This window comes from Callorhinchus milii, unplaced genomic scaffold, assembly GCF_018977255.1.
Source record: "Callorhinchus milii isolate IMCB2004 unplaced genomic scaffold, IMCB_Cmil_1.0 Scaffold23, whole genome shotgun sequence".
Lineage (NCBI taxonomy): Eukaryota > Metazoa > Chordata > Chondrichthyes > Chimaeriformes > Callorhinchidae > Callorhinchus > Callorhinchus milii.
In genome coordinates, this window is record NW_024704764.1 from 9,362,382 (window position 1) to 9,381,352 (window position 18,971).

The following is an 18,971-nucleotide window of genomic DNA, read 5'->3' on the forward strand; positions in this document are numbered from 1 at the left end:
CGCGCGCGCCGCCGCCGCCGGCGAACCCTCCCCCCCCGCAACCTAACCTGCTGCCGGAAGTCCCGCCTCGAGCGTGCCGCCGCTCCCCCCCCCCCCCGCCGCGCCCTGAGTGGCCGCTGGCGGCGATTGACGGGCTGCTCGGCTCTCTCATTGGCCGAGCTCGCCGTCAATCGCCCCGCGCGCCCCGCCCTCGGGCTGCGCGCCTTCCACAGCCGGGCCAGCAGGTTAGGTTGCGGGCCTGGTTTTCCGCTGCGACCTCCTCGCCTCAGAGCGGACGGGGGGGAAAAAAAACGCGAACGGTCGTCGCCGCCGCCGTCCGTCCGTCCGCTTTGTCGACGGCCCCCAACCGGAGCTTCGAGGCCAAAAAGTGTGGGGGTGGGGGGGGGTTCGGCGAAGCGGCGTTCAGTTGACGTTTCGTGAGGGAAGGAAGGAGGGAAAGGGAAAAGGAAAAGGAAGGAAAGCGCTCGGTGACCCTCGACCCCGACACACGACGCCCCGCGCATCGGCGAGAAGGAGCCCCAACTGAGGTATTTTTAATCGATCGATCGATCGATAGAGAGAGAGAGAAAAAAATAACTAATAATAACCGATTGAACGTCGCCTCCCGGTACCGGGGAGGGGGGGAGGGGTCGGGGTTTTTATTTTTTTTTCTCTCTCTCTCTGAGGTAAAAGTCGGCGGTGTGTGTGTGTGTGTGTCGGTGGGTGAGAGAGAGAGGGGGGGGGCGGTGTGCGCGTGCGCGGGGCCGGGGCCGGGCCGAGCGGTTTTGTTGTCGCTTCTGAGACCCGCGGCCTTGCGGTGGGGGGGAGGCCGGGGGGGGGAGGGCCGGGGGTGGGGGGGGAGGGCCGGGGGTGGGGGGAGGCCGAGCCCGGCCACAGCCACAGCCTGAACCCCCCCCCCCCCCCCCCACTCAGTCACACCCCCGCCCAACACTCACTCCCTCCACCCTCATCACTACCACTACCGCCTCGACCGAGAGCCAGGCCTCCAGACCCCCTCCCCACCAACCCCCACCCCGGGGGGTGGACACACACACAAACACACACACACACAGAGCGAGTCCCCCCTCTCCCTCACACACACACACATAAACACACACACACAGAGCGAGTCCCCGTCCCCTCCCCCCACACACACACACACAGAGCGAGTCCCCCCCTCTCCCTCACACACACACATAAACACACACACAGAGCGAGTCCCCCCCCCCCTCACACATACACATAAACACACACACACAGAGCAAGTCCCCCCCCCTCCCTCACACATACACATAAACACACACACACAGAGCAAGTCCCCCCCCTCCCTCACACACACACACACACACACATATAAACACACACACAGAGCGAGTCCCCCTCCCTCACACACACACACATAAACACACACACACACACAGAGCGAGTCCCCCCCCCTCCCTCACACACACACACACACATAAACCCACACACAGAGCGAGTCCCCCCCCCTCCCTCCCTCACACACACACATAAACACGCACACACACACAGTCCACCCGCCGACCCTCCCTCTCTTTCTCTCTCCCCCGCGCGAGCAAAGACCGAGACACCGACCGACCAGCGAGCAAAAGCAATCCCCCCCCCCCCCCACACACACACACACTCCCGGGGCTACACGGCGGAGGTACCGCCGTTTGAAACCTTTTCTTTGCCAAATCAACAGAGGGAGGGAGAGAGAAAGAAAGAAAGTGCGTAAATAATCTCTCCTTTCTCGTGTGAGTGTGTGGGGGGGGAAGGGGGTGTGTGTGTGTGGGGGGGGGGTGGTGGTTGTATAGGGCCTGGTCCCTGCCTGAGTCGTGCCCCCCCCCCCGGGGGAAGAAGGAGGAGGAGGAAGATGATGATGAGGGAGGGAGTGCGGGGATTAGATTAACACTTGCTTTTTCCTGTTGTCGCTCGTTGCTCCGAGCTACGAGCCGCCAGCGTTGCATCTTAGTGGGTCGGTCGGTCGGTCCTGCTGCATTGCATGCGTTTGTTTTTGAGCTGCGGCTATCGCCTTCCCTGGAAGCTCGACAAAACCATTCCCGCCTCTTAACCGAAATGGATGGCCCGATGCGATTTGCCAGGAAACCTTCTGACCGACGGTTCTTCTTTCTTTGGCGTCGTGGCAGAACGCTCGACCGGGTTACGCCCTCGGGAGAAAACTGAAGGATAAAGAAAGTGTTCTGTTTGTGTGTGTGTGTGTGGAGTGGTGGTGGGAGACAGAGCTTTGCTGTGATTAAGAGTACCTGTATCAAAATAGCCTGACATCTGCAATCATTGGCGCACGCCCCGTTGTGAGAACGAAAATGGTGTGGATATCTGGTCATCGCACAACGTACAATCAACATAACCCACACCTAACTTCTGTCGGGTGTTATTGGCCCTTTAACGCCACGCTGCGCTAGATAGACTGTCTCTCGCGTTCAGGTGCCCTCATGGTTGATAACTTTGTATTGTACTCTGGTCTCTTGCTAAATCCTAATTTGGGATTACCGTAGGGGTCAGAAGAAAAATTCTAAACCTACTCCCGTACTAAACATCATCCTGCTGTTTTGGAGAGTGTGCGCGCGTGTGCACAAACAGATGTACGTACATCAGTTGATCGGAGTAGACTCGGCTCTAATGTCATAACAATAATAATCCTTGCATTTGATATAGCGCTTTTCACGTCTTCTAGACGTCTCAACGCACTTCACAGAATAGACTGTAAAGTGAATTGACTGTATATTTGTGAGCGAAATGCGGCAGCCAAATTGTGCACAGTGGTGTCCCACAAACAGTCGTGGATTGAAGTGACCTTTTTTTCTTGAGGGATTATTATTAGGGGTGTGGAGTAAGGAAACTTGCCCAAGGTTTGGCCCTGCCGGGAATCGAACCCAGGTCTCTCGCTTGAGAGGCGAGTGCTCTAACCACTGAGCTGCAGGACTCCACCTTGCAATCTAATAGTTTGACAGCAGTCTGTTTAGGCCCTTGCAAGAATAATAGTCACTGGGCAAAGTGAACGGCACCTTCTGCTTGTAGGATTAATACCCAGAAAGGATCTGTACTTTCTGGATGGGAGTAAATGTGTGTGCATAGTTGTTGTGATAAGATGGGGAAAGTGAGGGATTTTGCCCACTGTGAGTATCTTGGGTGGGATATCATTCTGAGCGTTGTGTATCCTGTAGTTTGCACTTTGTTAAGAGCAATATTTTGACAATTTAAATACTTATTAGACTCTTTATTAGCATGGATGGATTCTCAAGCTGAAGGCATTTTGGAGAACTCTGGTAATACTTATGTAACTTACTTGTGTAGCTAAACCATGAATTGGAATAAAGGAGGGACTGGAGGAAAGAGGGGATTTGGCTTTGGTGGTTTTGCCATCGCGACTGGAAAGAAAGAAGAATCAAATCTGCCGAAGACATCCCATTCCGTATTTGGTGCAATGGGCCCTGGTGGAGGCTATGGGAAAGGCCAGGTATCTCAGACACCCTGCTTTTACAAAGTTGGATCAAAGCGCCCAAACTTTGACGAAGAAAATGCGTGAGTATCTTATTCCGTACATTGTAAACTATAAACCTTTTGTTGGAGTTTATTTTCACAGTAAACCTTAGGAAGAAATGTTTTCAGTTTTTTTTTAAAAAAAAGGTCAGATTAACAGAGCAGAGCTATAACTATTATAGAACGAGGAACTATAAAGAGTTTCGGAGAGGAACTAGGCAACTTTCTGAAAATTATAAAGATTTAGAATTCTTAGATGATGAGATTGAGGTGTGAAGGACTCTTTCCTGAAGTTGGCTGGATGGACCGCTTGGCTACACCTGCCGAAAACTAGTTACAAAATTAAAAAAACGAACGCTTAAGATAAAATTCATTGTCTAGTAAATCAAAGACCACTGAGTAGACCAACAGCCTCCCTAATTTCTCCTCCTTGTGGTTCTTTCAGATATTTTGAAGATGATGATGAAGATGACAATTCAGCCGATGTGGATTTGCCCTACATCCCTGCAGAGAACTCTCCAACCAGACAGCAGTTCGCTTCAAAATCTCGAGACTCTGATGATAGTGAAGAGGATCCTTTAGATGCTTATATGGCTGAAGTGGAGGTAATCAAATGACATGAGGAGTTTTACTGAGACTTTCACATGTCCGAAATGATCACTTCAACTATTTAAAAGAGTAAAAGCTGCAAGAGTTTCAAATGGAGAAAGCTCTTTTGACCTGATTCTTCATAATATTCACCACTCTCTTCACATTTACTGTGTTAAAGTGGTTTCTTAAATTAGTCCCAGCTTAAACACCGTTCCTCATAACCCCTTGCAGCTGTTGATTTCCCCTCTGTAAAGAAACACCATCTGCTGTCTCCTCCTGTTCTAAACTTGCCCTTCATGCCCCTAAACCTGTGCTCTCTTGTCCTGCTGCTTTGGCATATCTGAAAGCAGTTGGTCTGAGTTTACTTTCTCATTCCATTTAGGATCTTATGTAGGATCGTTTCATTTTTGTTTAACCTGTTTTCAACCAAAGATTTCATGCTTGAAGTAAGATTTATTCATAAATGTCTTTTGGCTATAGATAAAGGGGATAATTTGAAATTAAAGTATTCACCTTAGGCTTCCTTTTCTCCCTATAAATACTGCATGTGGAGTCCCACTAGTGCTGGAGTCAGGTAACTTCCCCATACACCAGCTTTGTGTGGTGTAGGCCAAGATCTACTCTGATTGTGTGTATCTCCTGATGTTAAATGGTGTTTTTTTCCAGGACCAGGCAGCAAAAGATATCAAAAGACTCGATGAAAAGGAAAGCGATAAGAAAAATGCAAAGTAAGACCCATTCCTACTCATCAAGATTTTTCTCAAAGCTCATTTGTGACTGCATCTTTAGTATAAGCTGTATTTAGAGTATTTCTCACTCATCATATTGAGTCAATATGCCTCAGCCTTCTTGTCAAGGAATAATTATTTTTGAATGCACCTTATTTTGTGTCTGATCAGCACAGCACCGAGAAGAGGAGGCACCTTCACCGCATCTCCTTAATTGCAGTTGAGATTGTGGGGAGCTTTAAGAGCAAATTATCCCTACTTGCGAATTTTTGGATCAAGTGAGAAGATTTGCTAAAAAAAAAGTTTTGAAATGAAATCCCATCTCAGTTGCATTCTTGTTGAGGAATGGAATAGAATCATCGTGGACTCAAATGGAATCATTCACCAATGTATGGTTTAGAAAACTTGAAGACCTTCCCATTGCATTTTGTGACCGCCTCCAGCAATGGACCAGGGCATGTGAATTTCATCCAGATTCGGCTTCCTTAGCTTGTGTCCCAAAGTAGCCAAATGCTATTTTTATTGTGCCGAGAACATTTTAAAATTACAATGCATTTGCCTTTTCTGGCGTGCAGTGCGATATCTTAAATTAAGATCAGTTTATCCTTTATAACCTTTCAATCCATATATTCCCTGTAGATTTACAGTAAAAAGAACTACGTAATCCATAAAACTATGCCAGGCTGAAGTTAAGATAATCATAGGTTTTGCCCATTGTTTAACAGCAAAGGAACGGTTCTGAATTTTTCTCTTGTCTGAGATTAGATGGCTGAGGCATATTGAAAGGTACATCCTAGCATTCGGAGGTCAGTATTTTAATTTTAGCATGATCTTTAAATCATAACTCGTTTCCTTCACGTTTTTCTTCAGTAAACATGCTAGGCTTTCGCCAATGCAACAAAGGTGATTTTAAAAAAACATTGGGCTAATCCTTTCGGATATCTGTTGACACACAGATTTAATATTAGTGACGTGTAGAAAAGGCACGTCGGTTTGAATTTATTCACCTGAAAGAAGCAGCATCTCCTTTGCTTCAAACCCGATTAGTTGAGCAACATTTCACTATGACTTCATTGTAGTTGAACGCAATTCTAAGATCTTTCTCATGATCGCCGTTTAATCATAGTAGCAGGAACTGCCATCGTGGGAGTAGTCTGCATTTCTGTTTGTGGATGTGGCTTTAGAAGTCACTGGGTTAGGATGGGGAGTCGTTGATCACAAACTAAACACAGGTCACTAACAAAAAAAAATAGCTTGGTAGACTAACCCGTTTTTAAAATGCTGAAATCTTATTAGTCACTTTTGGCAGATGCTGTGCAGACATCATTACCTGTCAGAATATTTACTGAACAGATGCAGTTTGCATTTCCTTGATGTTTGAACTGTGTAGGACAGCAAACATTTTATGTAAGTTGGGAACCTGTAGGTATATTCACAATGTGATCATTTCATGCTTTGATGCAATCACGCTGGGTCTGTTGAACAGTTGCAGGGAGTTGGTTTTTCCCTTTGTTTTTACAGGGGTATAAGGGATGACATTGAAGAGGAAGATGATCATGTGAGTCCTTATGCAGTCTTTTTTGCATATTTGAAAATAACATGCAGATCATCATGTAGTCACTGTAGCCTTCAGTTTGTACCAGTCTTTGGTAAAGAGCAAAGCTTGGCTAAACGGTGTGTGTTGCAGCGTCTGAAGCTTTCTGTCAAAACAAATCTATCCTTTATTATAAATAGAAGATCAGCTTTCATTCTCCATAGCATGATGATCCCACAATTGCTGTTTTTCAGTGACACTGTTATGGATTATGAATTGAAAGTGATGTGGTTGGAAGGAGACAAAGACAATTCTCCAGCCAAAGCCAACTTAAACTGGCATTGCCACAGGTCATTCAAGTGGCCATTGTTTCCCATGTTTTGTGGCTTGGTGGCTGGTTGCTTGTTATCAACCAAAGGAATTTCTTGCCGTGTGAATTATACCTTTAGTACTTGGGGCCATACCAATAACTGTCTGCTGACTCTGGGCTGCAGTGTAACTCTACTGTGTATTTAAATGGATGAGAAACTTTTAGAGCTACTGTGGTATAATGTAATTCAACATCACCCTCGCTCCCCACCCCTCCCCCNTCCAAGAAAAGTGTTCTTTGTTTTGTTTCTTGTTACTATCTGCTGTTTTCAGAATTTAAAAAAGTTTCTCCATGAATATCAAAAATTACCACTCGTGCCTTTACATTTTCTTCAGTATAATACAGTACTTTGGATTTTCTCTGTATGATGTCTCTTTCAACTCATTACAGTGAATGGTTTTCCCCCAGGTTCACAGTAAGAAGAAGGATTACCTTTGTGGTTTATTAAGACATCAATTTTGGATGTGACTTGTACAATTGCTAACTCGTGCAATTTATCTAAATTGAAACTCTTTGGGGGCTGTTTCAAACCTAATGCAGAACTCTCATGCCCAGCATTTGTACTCGAGATGCAAGTTGGTAGTTGAAATTCAATCCATCACCAAGTTTCAGAGCAGAGCTGAGTTTTAACTATTGTTTTTATTGTTGTTAAACTTGAGCAGTATTCACAGTAGCTGAATAGTGTTCTTCTCTTCTGTATTGCTGCTAGCTGATCACTTGCTGCTTCTGAGTTTGTAAAGGGGCGGGGGGTGGTGGAGAGGAAGAGGAAGCAAATATAAGACTGAGGAGGGAGACTAGCAAGACTGGGAATTTTTTTTAATGGAAAAAGAAACGTTGATTGCGGAAACAGCGAAATCAAGGGGCAGCATGGAGAGGAGAAAGGCACTTGTGAGAAAATACAGAGCATGCACTGTAAAAAGATAATGTTAAGTGCAGAATGAGGAACAGAGTGGACCAATTAATCTAAGGCAGAACAGTGGCACAAAGGAATAGTTACTGATGTTGTGCCTTTTACCAAGTCCCCTTTTCACATGACATAGTAGCAAACAGTACTTTGAAACCCACATGAATTTTTCACCGTGATTTTAACATGGGTGCTGAAGGCTTCAGTGTAATTAGCAACATGGAATTCTCTCTCTGGTTTGACTTGTGGATTTTGTTTGTGTGCAGGAAGCCTACTTTAGGTACATGGCTGAAAATCCGAATGCTGGTGTGGTTCAAGAGGAAGATGAGGACAATATGGAATATGACAGCGATGGTAACCCTATACCTCCACTAAAGAAAGTGATTGATCCTCTGCCTCCTTGTGATCATTCTGAGGTAGGCAGAAATCTAAGAATTCACCAAGATCTAACTGTAAATTAGGGAATAGTAGACAATGTACTATGCAAATGTTTTATATTATACATCACTGATAGGGAAGTTTGAATCCCAGGCAAATGCAATTCAGTAATTGTATGTAGGTGGGATAGTAGGAAATGAGGTTATAGGAGAGGGGGTGTGAGGCAGCAAAGTAACTTGTCCTTGTTGTTCAAGCATGCCTTTTGTTGGTTAACCAACAAGTGCTGTTAAGTGTCCGTATGGATTCTGTGCTGACACCAGATTTAACTGCCTTTCCGTCCAAGATAATTAGTGTGAAAGGAAACAATTGTTTGAACAGCACGTGCCATTTCTATGTCTGTCTTTTATAAATCCGCAAAATCGCACAAATAATTTGCTTGAAAAAAAATCTGCTATTGAGAAGCAGTGTCGTTACAGTCCACCTCTCGTGACTTTGAATCCCTTTTCAGATCGAATATCAGCCATTTGAGAAGAACTTCTACATCGAACACGAGGAGTTGGCCAAGCTTACACCGGTGCAATTAGCTGAACTCAGACAGAAGTTGAACCTGAGGGTGAGTTTGGAATTTCCATTTCCCTAAACACATACATTTTCGGCACTTTCCCGTTGTCTTTTGGTTTGATTCCATTAATGTCCAGCCACTTGTGGTACTGGATTCCATACCCTAACTCTGTGAATGACGAAATTCCTTCAAAACCTCTCCCTTAACCTTTGCTAAACAATCCTGATATTGTGCATCTTTGTTATTGGTTTCCCAGCTAAAATTCAGATGAGAATGTTTCAGGTGCAGAATTGGTAAAAGCACTTTCTATTTTATTCCGAAGATTTTCATTTTCTTTCGTAATTGGCAGAAGTGGGGGCGATGCTGCCAGTGATTAATGATCTGTGGAGGAGGAGAAAAACACAATCACAGTCTTTTTCATATATAAAAAAAGTTTGCTTTTATTCATGCCATAATCCTTGCCTTCCTTTGCAATCCTTGCAATTTTGCTTCTGAGCAATTAATTGGTTAAAAGTGCAATCTTGTTTTAAAATATTCCGTTTCAAACTAAATAAATTACTGTAACTACAGCCATTGGCAAATAAAAAACACATCGCTTCAGTCACTGATTGAATTGGTGAGGCTTTTCCAGTGAAATTGCAATTTTTCTAAAATAAAATGGCTGAAGTGAGGCTTATTGTTCAGCTGCCGTGAGGCTCACAGTCTGTCCTCTTTCCTCTTTGCAAATTGATTTCTGCTGCTGGCAGACGATGAAGAGTAGGATAGGAATTGCCGTGTTGTGTTCTCAGCTGTGCTAACACCGAAAATGACCTAGAGTGTCGGAGCCGGTGCAGAATAGGGAATTAACAGAATTGTAGAAGCTCCGTCATTCTGAAAAGGGAAATAGGGACTTAAGTTGGAGTAATGATCTGTTTTAATTCATTCATTTCAGGGAATACTATTATTACAGTGGAGTCCTGTAGTTCAGTGGTTAGAGCACTTGCCTCTCAAGCGAGAGACCTGGGTTCGATTCCCAGCAGGGCAAAACCTTGGGCAAGTTTCCTTACTCCACACGCCTAATAATAATGCCTCAAGAAAAAAATAAAAATTGGTCACTTAAATCCGCGACTGTTTGTGGGACACTGCTGTGCGCAATTGGCTGCCGCATTTCACTCACAAGTATACAGTCAATTCACTTTACAGTATATTCTATGAAGCTCTTTGGGACATCTAGAAGATGCATTTGCATTTAATATAGCACCTTATCACATCATTGGGATGTCTCAAAAGCACTTCACAGAATATATTGTAAAGTGAATTCACTATATTTTATGGATGAAAAATGGCAGCCAATTGCGCACAGCATTGTCCCACAAACTGTTGTGGATTGAGTGACCAAATTATTTTTTCAATGAATATTGCTTCTGTTTGTTGCTTTATTTGTCATACTGCAGATGTGTTGTGCTAAGGGAGAAATGCATTGTTAATCAGATAAATAAATACAAACGGGAGAGAAAACAGTCCTTGATATTAAAGTTTAAATGTTCTGAAATAGCCTTTATTATCTCTGAAATGTTTTTGTGATGTTTTGTGCAGATCTCTGGCGCCGACGCTCCCAAAACCTGCAGCAGTTTTGCTCACTTTGGGTTTGATGAGCAGCTGATGCATCAGATCCGAAAGTCCGAGTACACACAGCCAACACCCATACAATGTCAGGTACTTGTCTGACCACTACCTGCGAAAGCTTAGATTTTTATTTTAGATTTTAGACATGGCTGTCTTTTGATTCTTTCTGCCTTTTGGACAGTACAGATTTTGAATTGAAAATATTAATATTTGCTGATTGATGTACACTCAATATCTTAACCACTTTTGTGTTCAGCTTCAGGAATCTGATTTATCATTCGAAGCTTTGTGCAATTTATTTTGTTGGGAATGCTGTGTTTCAAATGAGTTACCTTTTTCCTGTTGCGTGGATCTAAAGCCTGATGTTAAGTTTTGACTGTAAGAGTTACACGAGCAAACATTGCTCATGCAACTATGGCTTGATAGAGAGGATTTAGCGGTGCTGGCTGGTGACTATGTCCATGTGTTTGAATGCAGGGTGTCCCCATTGCGCTGGGGGGCAGGGACATGATTGGAATCGCTAAAACTGGGAGCGGTAAAACCGCAGCCTTCATCTGGCCAATGCTCGTTCACATCATGGATCAGAAGGAGCTGGAACCTGGGGATGGACCCATTGGTGTGATCGTCTGCCCTACCAGAGAGCTCTGCCAGCAGGTAACTGCCAATGGCTGCAATCTGGGAAAATAAAACTAGGATCGCAGAGAGGAGAAGCACTCGTGACTAACAGAAACACAAGGCAGATTTGGTTAAATAGTTGGAGGTGGAGGGTGCTAACTCCCACATATTTGAGCATGTTTGATGCAAAAAAAATTAACTATCACAAAATTGTGTGCGAGTCGTTGGCTTTGAGATTTTTTTCAATGTGATACTGGGCTGTATCGGGTGCAAATAGTTATATCTTCAACGCGCCGGGAATGCACTTGTTCCCTGCCTGTCTGACCCGTGCTTTAATTACAGATTCATTCAGAATGCCGGAAGTTTGGCAAAGCCTATAACCTGAGGTCCGTGGCCGTATATGGCGGTGGCAGCATGTGGGAGCAGGCAAAGGCTCTGCAAGAAGGAGCAGAGATTGTTGTGTGCACACCAGTGAGTATAAAGGCTAGAAAAGTGATGCTTTTGCAGAGCATCGTTAACTAAGAGATGCGCTAGTGATCAATATTAATATCTTTTCGTTAAATATTGCCACACAAACCTCACTACATTGTGGGGGTTTTTTTGTATCCTGAAAGAGAATCTGTAAAGCATGTTCACAGTTTCAGTAAAAACAATGATTTGATATAGTGAAGCTGTATAATAAACTGGTGTTCGTAAAGGTGTCAGACCGTTTGATCTTTACTCTTATTCTCTCCTCCACCCCCACCTCCAGGGCCGGTTGATAGATCATGTAAAGAAAAAGGCTACCAACCTGCAGCGAGCAACCTATTTAGTGTTCGACGAAGCTGACAGAATGTTTGACATGGGGTTTGGTAAGCAGAAAGAGAGACCATGTCATCAGCATATAAAATTCACTGGATGACTTAGGGTGTGGTGTTCCAACCTTTGTTCTTTCATATTTATTTTTACAGAATACCAGGTGCGATCAATAGCCAGTCATGTTCGTCCAGACAGACAGAGTAAGTGTTTTATTTATTACCGCGCCGTGGTAAAGGAATATAGGAACTCAAGCTAAAATTCCAAGTGGGAAGCTTTGGCAACGTTGAGATGAGTAGAAACTTGACAAAAAAAGGTGTCTTCAGGATAGTGGTACAAGAGTGCGATTTACTCTCAGGGTTTGTTTGTTCTGTAAACAATTCATGCTTTGTGTTTCATGAAGCTTTCCAGATATACTTTTAATAGATAATGTACTCCTGGTAGCTGTTTATTTTGAGAAGCATTTTCTTGACAATTTTCTGTGTTTACAGAATCTAAGTATTGAACTGTATAAAGGTTGTGCCATGATTGGACTGTGCATCTGAAACCTCATAATAATAATAATAATCCTTGCATTTGATATAGCGCTTTTCACATCTTCTAGACGTCTCAAAGCACTTCACAGAATAGACTGTAAAGTGAATTGACTGTGTATTTGTGGGTGAAATGCGGCAGCCAACAGCAGCGTCCCACAAACAGTCGTGGATTGAAGCAACCAATTTATTATTGTTTTTTTTTCTTGAGGATTATTATCAGGTGTGTGGAGTAAGGAAACTTGCCTAAGGTTTTACCCTGCCGGGAATCGAACCCAGGTCTCTCGCTTGCAAAGCGAGTGCTCTAACCACTGAGCTACAGGACTGCTCATAATCTGTATTGGAAAATAGCTGGTGGATTCTAGGAATTGCTGCCATGAAGAGTAATTGGAAGAAGATGTTAACTGTGCCTATTTCACATCTCGATCAGTTCAGTTTGGTTTAAATTATATTCATTATCAGAATCCTCTCCTTAATTTTTTTTTAATTTCATTTCAGCTTTGCTCTTCAGTGCTACATTCCGAAAGAAGATCGAGAGGCTGGCACGAGACATCCTCATTGACCCTATCCGTGTTGTACAGGGAGACATCGGCGAGGTAATGGCACACTTAACCACACTAAGGGGCAGAGACCAGCTGTCTGTTAGGCAGCTGGCACGGTGGAGCAAGAATGTGCTCCAGAATTATCTTGCCAAATGTTTGAAGGCAGTTTATTGAACTGCAAAAGCCTAGTGTATGAGCAGGAAATTCAGTACCTTCCAAACTGGGATCAATTGAGGAAAACTAGTGGATAAGGACCTTGTGCTCTTGGCACCATTTATACCTCTTCCGCCCCAGATGTTTGAAAGTTTGTTTTTTGCCATCTTACAGAGTGAGTGCTTTGCAGTCAACGCTGGGATTCCAACGCAAGCAGTCGTGGCACTTTTGCACTGGTTCTATTTTAATAATCCTTGCATTTGATATGGCGCCTTATCACGTTGAGACATCTCAAAGCGCTTTGCAGAATATACTGTAAAGTGGATTGACTGTATTTTGTGGGCGAAACGTGGCAGCCAGTTTTATGCACGGCATTGGGCTGACGGCACTGAATCTATTTTTATTAGTTGGATAATAGTTTTTTTTGACCTTCTCTTTGTAGGCGAACGAAGATATTACGCAGATTGTGGAAATATTCCTGAGCGGTCCCGATAAGTGGAACTGGCTTAACCGGAGACTTGTGCAGTTCACGTCCTCTGGCAGCGTCCTCATCTTTGTGACTAAGAAAACCAACTGCGACGAGCTAGCTACCAACCTCAACCAGGAGGGCTACACTGTGGGGCTACTGCACGGAGACATGGACCAGAGCGAAAGGAACAGAGTCATCTCTGACTTCAAGAAAAAATCTATTCCTATACTCGTGGCTACAGACGTAGCAGGTGAGAGGTTTTTCTTGAGATTCATAGAATGTTCTTGCGCTGGTGAGGCCCGATCAGTCCATAGCTGTTGTGTTTTGGGACGCTACCGTGCGTGAGGGGCGCTGCAAGTTGTTGTTTTCTTTAACTAGTGTGTGACTCACTCTGCTCGCTCTGCCGTTTAATGCTATTTATACTTGCTGGTTATTTCTTCGTGGTGGTGTGATGCTTCGTTCAACAATTGTTTGCATTTGGATTTGTTCTTGCCCACTTTGATCACTTGGTTTAGAATTTGGAAAGCCGCACATTTGTTTGGTGGGGCAAGTAGTGGGGGAAGTTAGCTTCATGTCCCAATTCACCTCTTTGTCATTGAGATCATTGAGAGTGGAATGGATTCTGTTTTCGGTCGAACAATGTTATTGCAATAAGCAGATATCAGAGTAATTCTGTTTTTCTTATTTCAGCACGTGGTTTGGATATTCCATCAATTAAGACCGTTGTTAATTATGACGTGTCTCGTGATATTGATACACACACTCACAGGATTGGGCGTACTGGCAGAGCAGGTGAGAAGACGTCTGCAGTGTGCAAATAGATCAAAACAGCAGTAGGATTGATGTTGTGGCGTAATTATAGGAATTTTACATTCTTACCTATTGTCCTCTTTGCACTGAGCTTCAAATACCGACACGTTTTATAGTTTATTTTGCCATTTCTTTCTCTTGGCCTCCCACGGAGCAATAGTAACAGGAGGAGGCCTTTTAGCCTTTTGAGTCTGTTCCACCAGTTTATTAAATCACAGCAGACTCTCCTAATCATAGTTATCTGTCTTTTCTTCCATCTTAATACCCTTACTTCCAGGTATATAGAAATAGTGTAAAAGATGCATTAATTTTGAGTGGCCAAAAAAATCTATTCTCGGGTATTTGACGTTTCTTTCCATTCCCCCTCTTTTCTCCAGCACACTATATTTAACTGATTGTTAGTAGTTTGCTGTTAGCATTATTTTAGTGAACTGTTTCTAGTCTTATCGTTGCCTTTTCCCATTGCAGGAGAGAAGGGGCTAGCGTACACCTTAATGACTGCCAAGGACAGTAACTTTGCTGGGGATCTGGTCCGTAATTTGGAGGGAGCCAATCAGTACGTTTCCAAAGAGCTGTTGGACCTGGCGTTGCAGGTATGAAGGAGCATTAACTCTCACAAGATACAAACTACAATATGCTATTCAATTTTAAAATGGAAGATGCTTTGCATATATTGTTCAGATGTGTGTCTTTCCATTGATTGGGCTGGACAAATACAACTGGCCCATAGGCTGGTCCTGAGCTAGAGCAATGGGTGGTGGGAGAGGAAAGCTCTGGGATTTCTCCTGTCTCATAAATCATGGTCAGACTTTCACTTCACGACTTGAGAATTGAGGATTTTTAATTTATTTCTATAGTATAACCAACCTTCTGCCCTCTGAGACGCTACTGAAGCGCTCTGAAATGCTACCCTGCATGGAGGGCGCTGTATAAGTACAAGTTGTTGTATGTGTGTGGTATTGATATCTGCCTCTGTTTAACACGGGAGTCTTAAGCTTTCCTATACAAATATAGTGTGTGTGTGAGTGTATATATGTATGATTTGACTTTCTTTGCGCAGTCTTGCTGTGCAGTTTCTTTCAACTTTGCATAAACACTCCAATCTACTTGCCATGCGGTGATGTGGTGATTGCTTTTTACTGTGCTTTGTTTAACAGTGAGTTCTTCAACCTTTCACTTTGTCTGCAGAACCCATGGTTTCGGAAGTCCCGTTACAAAGCAGGGAAAGGGAAGAGGCTGAATATTGGCGGAGGAGGACTAGGTTACAGGGAGCGTCCAGGCCTGGGTTCAGATATTGCAGTAAGTAAATGATCAGATTCGGATTTGGGAAAGTTGCAAAGATTGTACTTCGGCACTAATTGAAAAGAGAAAGGAATTTCTCATTGTGTCCTGGACAACAATCCTTTGATTTATTGGTCATGGCTGTTTGTTGGACTTTGTTGTGCACCAAATGGCTGCCACGCTTACTTGCAAAGTATCCCTAAACCTGACAGGAATTGTAAGGTGTTTTGAGACATTTTGACATTATAGGCAATACAAAAATGCAGAGTTCTCATTAATTCAAACTAACTTCTGGACAAATTTCCTCTTCCACAGGAAAGGCCAAGCTGCAATGCGCTGACTAATTATGAAGCATACAAACCATCCACAGGAGCAATGGGTGATAGGATGTCAGCCATGAAAGCAGCATTCCAGGTAAAAGCTCAACCGCACCTTCAGCGCAGCTGGAGTGCATATAGTTAATCGGATAATAATCGGTAATTATCGATTTCTGCTTCACATGCGTCACTTTCTCATATATAAATTTATATATATTTTTTATATTAAGAGTGGGGGAAAATTGTCTGTAAATTGAAGAGGAAAGTTTTGCTTATTGTATAATTTTTAACATTGTACCAGTGTCTCCATGTCTAGTGGTGTTGATACAAAACCAATGCTCGTGACGGTGACTTTACTGCACATTAATATTTGCTTTTCCCCCTCAGTCGCAGTACAAATCTCACTTCATCGCGGCCACTGGTACTGCCCCGAAGGTCACAGGGTCCTCCAGTAGCAGCAGCAACTGGACCAGTGCTGGGAGTTTGAGCATTGTCCCCAACTGCCCTCTTGGTGGGGTACCCACCAACCAACCCCCGGGGGCTGGCACCAACAGTGGCACTCGGAACAAAGACAGCGGCGGTCGGTCTCCTGAATTCAAGGGTCGTCCTACTGAGGGTGGCAGTAACCGTCCTATTGAGGGTGTCAGTAACCGTCCTGACAGTGGCCGCCACGTGGAAGGCAATGCCCGCCATCTTGAAGGGGCTGGTGGACGCCATCTCGAAAGCAGCAGCAGTCGTCACGGTGAGGGGGGTCGTCACGGGGACTCCGGGGGCCGGCACTCCAGCAGCAAGTACAACGACCGGAGCGACGGCCGGCACGGCGAGAGGAACAGCGAGCGCCACGGAGACCGGGGAGGCGAGCGCCACGCGGAGAGCAGGCACGGGGAGCGGAGCGCGGATAACAGGCACGGCGATCGGCACGGCGAGAGGGGGGCGGAGAGCAGGAGTGGCGGCGGGGGCGGCAATGGCGACACCAGAAACGGAGACAGCAGGAGCGCCAGTCGAAACAATTCCATCGGGAACGACGGCTTTGCTGTGCCAGAGCCACCGCCCAGAAAGAAGAAGAGCAGATGGGACAATTAATCCCTGGATCCGTGCCGTGCACTTTCCTGCAGGCACTTGCAGCGTGCTTCATTTTTTGAATCCATGTTTTAAAAAAAAACTACTGGGCATAGTTTTATCTGGATAACCAACGCAAAATGGACACTACACACACACAAAAGGATTTTTATTTAGAGTAGTGAGCTATGTACCTTGTATGTTAGTACTTGTATTTGAAATTGAAATGAAATTCTGTATATTGCAGTCCGTTGGGAGGTTTTCAATTTGTCAAATACTTTCAATATAACGTCGAATCGACTTGTTTTTTTGCCTCTGTTCTGCTCTTTGTGAAACAGTAAAATCATCTCAAATGTTCAGAAATAGTTATAGTACATTACTTTTTTTTGGGGGGGGGGGTGGGGGAAGAAGTAACATTTGTTGAGTTAGTTGCCCATTTGTGTTGAGCACTGGGTTGTGTTTGCCAGAAGAGTAACAGCAAAAGATTGAGGGCAAGAGGTAGAATTTTTGTAACTTACAAGCGTGTGTGTGTGTGTGTGCGCGCATGTTTATGTGTGCATGAGAGGGGTAAGCGACTAAGAAAACTTGTTCAGATTATCACTCACTGAGGTTCAGTTTTTTTCTAGGCAACCATTCACAAGAGATGAAAGTTTTGGTTAGAGGCACTTTGGTTCACTTGATCGTATTCTTCCAGAAAACCCTTCCTGTCATCTGCCCTGGCTTCAATCACTCTCCCAGATGTTCAAAGAAGTACTTTCTGGTGTCTGTTATGAAATTGTCCTGAACTGTGCGTCTTGTCCTATTGCCGTGGAATGTGTGTGTGGGGAAAAAGTAAATCCAGGATTATACTTTCAATCTCATTTTACGTCTAATATATTGTACTTCTAAAAGGTCCCCTCTCTAAAGATGTCCGTTTTCAAGACTGAAGAGCCATTGTGAGTATCACCTTTGTTGCTCTGCTTTACGTTGTATCTGCAGCCCCTTTGTACATTAGATTTGAGAAGGGTGGGTGTCCTCTTGGGAACGAATGTGTGAAACTCCCTGTTTGTGGAGCGCTCTGAATACACTTGGTAACATCATTCAAGTTTTCACTATAAGTATTTTGTTAGAGAACTTGCATTTTTCTAGCACTTTATCACTCCGAACATCTCAGAAGTGCTTTACAGTGATTGCATCGCGTACAGGACATGTTTTGCAGGAAGATGTAGCAGTCATTTTGCACCCAAGTTTTGGGAGACTGGAGAAGTGTGATTCAAGATGACTGCAGAGATAGATTGGGGGGGGGCAATATGGTGAAGGGATTTGAAGGGTCGGGCTGAGGATGTCTGCCTGCTGGCCAGAGAGGACATGGTCCAACAAGCGAGGTTTGCTGAATGGATCTTTGGGACAGCTGTGAGATATTATGCAAGACTGATTCTGGATTGTAATGCTGGTTCGAACCTTTTAAGTCAGGGTGGCCGCTGAGGACTGGATGCTGGATTTGAAATGGGTCTGCGGGCAACATAGTAACAGGAGTCGGTCATTCAGCCCCTCCGACCTGTTGCACCATGCTTTAAAATCTTGGCTGGTCTGTACCTCAACACCAATTACCCGCCCCTTGCCCCATATCCCTCAACACCCTTAAGCAATATTTTCGTGATTTCCCTTCCAGAAATGTAACCCGTAAGAACTTGTGTTTGGCGAGACCGTGGAAAATGTCCTGAGCCCAGACCGTCTTGGCTGCACAATTCAGAATTGTGATGATGGGACCATTATCTTTGCAAATTGCTGCTTCATTCACTGACCATTAAGCAAATGTAATTGGAAAGCAAATCAAGTCTGGCTGTGGTTTGCAGGGGGTGGCAGTTTGTACTCACTAACTGCAATCATTGAACTCAATTATGCCTCCGGCACAGCAAACCTTATTGGTCAGCCTGGGTGAGTAATGCAGGATGCATGTCACAAGCGGCCGGCTGCAAAATTGTCCAATTAATAGGACACACGCTGTTTGTGATTGACTCTGCTCAATTGTAAGCGGAGTGGTCAGGTTTAAAATGCTCCTTTTTATCTATTGGGTTTCAAATCCCTGCGGATTGGCTCTTAATGACTGCACTTTCCAGTGGTCCATATTTCAGCGTTCGATGATTTATTTTTGCGAAAAAGACCCACAACATACACTTGACAGTTCACTTTACAGCGTATCCTGTGAAGCTCTTTGAGACGTCTCAAAGATGTGATGAGGCGCTATATCAAATGCGGATAA

The 18,971-nt window shown here is 44.3% G+C and overlaps 1 protein-coding gene and 2 non-coding genes across 4 annotated transcripts; 2 read left to right on the forward strand and 1 right to left on the reverse strand.

The window, feature by feature from the left end:
- Window positions 1-214: 214 nt before the first annotated feature.
- ddx42 (DEAD (Asp-Glu-Ala-Asp) box helicase 42) lies at window positions 215-17,034 on the forward strand. Of its 2 annotated transcripts, XM_007910184.2 has the most exons (19): window positions 215-527; window positions 3,298-3,525; window positions 3,929-4,088; window positions 4,741-4,802; window positions 6,324-6,360; window positions 7,877-8,026; window positions 8,497-8,601; window positions 10,126-10,245; window positions 10,633-10,809; window positions 11,113-11,241; window positions 11,522-11,621; window positions 11,721-11,768; window positions 12,597-12,694; window positions 13,236-13,512; window positions 13,953-14,054; window positions 14,541-14,665; window positions 15,261-15,371; window positions 15,669-15,767; window positions 16,058-17,034. In XM_007910184.2, exons 2-19 carry the CDS (start codon window positions 3,305-3,307, stop codon window positions 16,751-16,753), a joined length of 2,817 nt encoding a protein of 938 aa, XP_007908375.2. In that variant the 5' UTR covers window positions 215-527; window positions 3,298-3,304; the 3' UTR covers window positions 16,754-17,034. The 2 variants fall into 2 exon arrangements, with proteins under 2 accessions (XP_007908375.2, XP_007908376.2); XM_007910185.2 differs by lacking the exons at window positions 215-527; window positions 3,298-3,525; window positions 3,929-4,088; window positions 6,324-6,360 and having other exon boundaries at window positions 4,743-4,802.
- Window positions 2,856-2,927, reverse strand: trnae-cuc. Its single transcript has one exon. It is a non-coding gene; the product is annotated as a tRNA-Glu (tRNA).
- Window positions 9,503-9,574, forward strand: trnae-cuc. The gene has a single exon. It is a non-coding gene; the product is annotated as a tRNA-Glu (tRNA).
- Window positions 17,035-18,971: the final 1,937 nt, after the last annotated feature.

Excerpts from the sequence above, each read along its gene's own strand:
- ddx42 (XM_007910184.2), top strand. The coding sequence starts at position 3,305 with ATGAATTGGAATAAAGGAGGGACTGGAGGAAAGAGGGGATTTGGCTTT. Across the intron at positions 4,803-6,323 it reads AGCGATAAGAAAAATGCAAA|GGGTATAAGGGATGACATTG; the intron begins GTAAGACCCATT and ends TTGTTTTTACAG. Across the intron at positions 14,666-15,260 it reads TGTTGGACCTGGCGTTGCAG|AACCCATGGTTTCGGAAGTC; the intron begins GTATGAAGGAGC and ends CTTTGTCTGCAG.